The sequence below is a fragment of the Eimeria mitis genome, genomic scaffold (genome assembly GCF_000499745.2).
Source record: "Eimeria mitis Houghton genomic scaffold, Emh_scaff446, whole genome shotgun sequence".
Classification (NCBI taxonomy): Eukaryota; Apicomplexa; class Conoidasida; order Eucoccidiorida; family Eimeriidae; genus Eimeria; species Eimeria mitis.
The window spans coordinates 5,076-6,607 of NW_013572775.1; the positions used below are offsets into that span (position 1 = coordinate 5,076).

General features: G+C 28.7%; 1 protein-coding gene across 1 annotated transcript in view; it reads right to left on the reverse strand.

Annotated features, from left to right (window-relative positions):
• Nucleotides 1-1,465: 1,465 nt before the first annotated feature.
• The window catches only part of EMH_0012600 (uncharacterized protein), a gene marked incomplete at both ends in the record, with an annotated part of 2,139 nt that continues 2,072 nt past the window's right edge, over nucleotides 1,466-1,532 (reverse strand). Inside the window, 1 exon segment of the mRNA XM_013499581.1 lies at nucleotides 1,466-1,530. Within this exon segment, the coding sequence (XP_013355035.1) occupies nucleotides 1,466-1,530 (65 nt within the window).

Sequence of the window (1,532 nt, forward strand, 5' to 3'; positions counted from 1 at the left end):
AAAAAAAAAAAAAAAAAAAAAAAAAAAAAAAAAAAAAAAAAAAAAAAAAAAAAAAAAAAAAATCAGTGTATGTTGAGCTGCCTATACACCCCAACTCTATACACCTATTAAAGAAAAAGAAAAACAAAAAATTTATTTATTTTTATTTAATTAATTAAATAAATAAAAAATAAATTTAATTAAATAATAAAAGTATTAAATACAACAAAAACAAACTGCTGCAGCCACAGAGAAGTACCAGCAGCAGCAGCAGCAGCTGCTGCTGCTGCTGCTGCTGCTGCTGCTGCTGCTGCTGGTGGTGTTCTATATGAATTATGTTTTATATTTTTTTTAATATTTTTTGTATGAATGAGAGTTTTTGTTTATTGTTGCTGCGGTGGGGTTGTTGTTATTTGTCTCTTTTGCTGCTGTTTATTTTATTTATATATTTCTTTGTCTTTACTTTTATAGATTTTTGTTGCTGCTGCCTGCTGCTGCTGCTGCTCTCTGCTGCTGCTGCTTGCTGCTGCTGCTGTTTGTTGCTGCTGCCTGCTGCTGTCTGCTGCTGCTGCTCTTGCTGCTGCTGCTGTTGCTGCTACTGCCTGCTGCTGCTGTCTGCTGCTGCTGTTGCTGCCGCTGCTGTTGCTGCTCTTGCTGCTGCTGCTGTTGCTGCAGTGTGTCTTTGTGTATTTGTTGTTTATTGCCTATACTATTTTTTTTTCTTTTTTTTTCTTTTTTTTTCTTTTTTTTTCTTTTTTTGTTGTTTTTTGTTTTTATATTTGCTCGTTGCTTCTCTTTCTATTCCTCTACCTGTTTTTCTTTTTGTTTATTTGTTTTTGTTTTTGTTTATTTGTTTTTGTTTTTGTTTATTTGTTTTTATTTTTTTTGTTTTTATTTGTTTTGTTTTTGTTTTTGTTTGTTTATTGTTGTTTGTTGCCGTTGCCGTTACTAGTTTTTATTTATTAGTATTTATTTTATTTTTATTTTATCTTATTTTTATTTTATTTTATTTATTTTATTTATTTTATTTTATTTTATTTTTATTTTATTTTTATATTTTTATCGTTTATGCATTTGTTGCTGTTTTATTTTATTTGTCTCCTTTTCTATCTGTCTCCTTTTCTGTCTCCTTTTTATTTTTTTGTATTATTTATTTATTTTATTTATTTTTCTTTCTTACTGTCTCTCTCTATTTTATTTATTTATTTATTTTTGTCTCTTTCTCTGTCTCTCTTTTATTTATTTATCTGTCTCCTTTTTTATTTATTTTTTTATTTTTTATTTGTCTCCTTTCTGTCTCTTTTTATTTATTTGTCTCCTTCTCTATCTGTCTGTTTCTCTGTCTCTCTCTATATTTCCCTCTCTCCCTTTCTATTTATTTATTTATTTATTTTATTTATTTATTTTATTTTATTTTATTTTATTTTATTTTATTTATTATATTCATCTATCTAGAGGCCTCAGCGCAAAATCAAAACAAAATCCGTCATCTGCTGCAGCTGCAGCTGCAGCAGCAGCAGCTGCTGCTGCTGCTGTTGCTGCTGCTCTTCCTG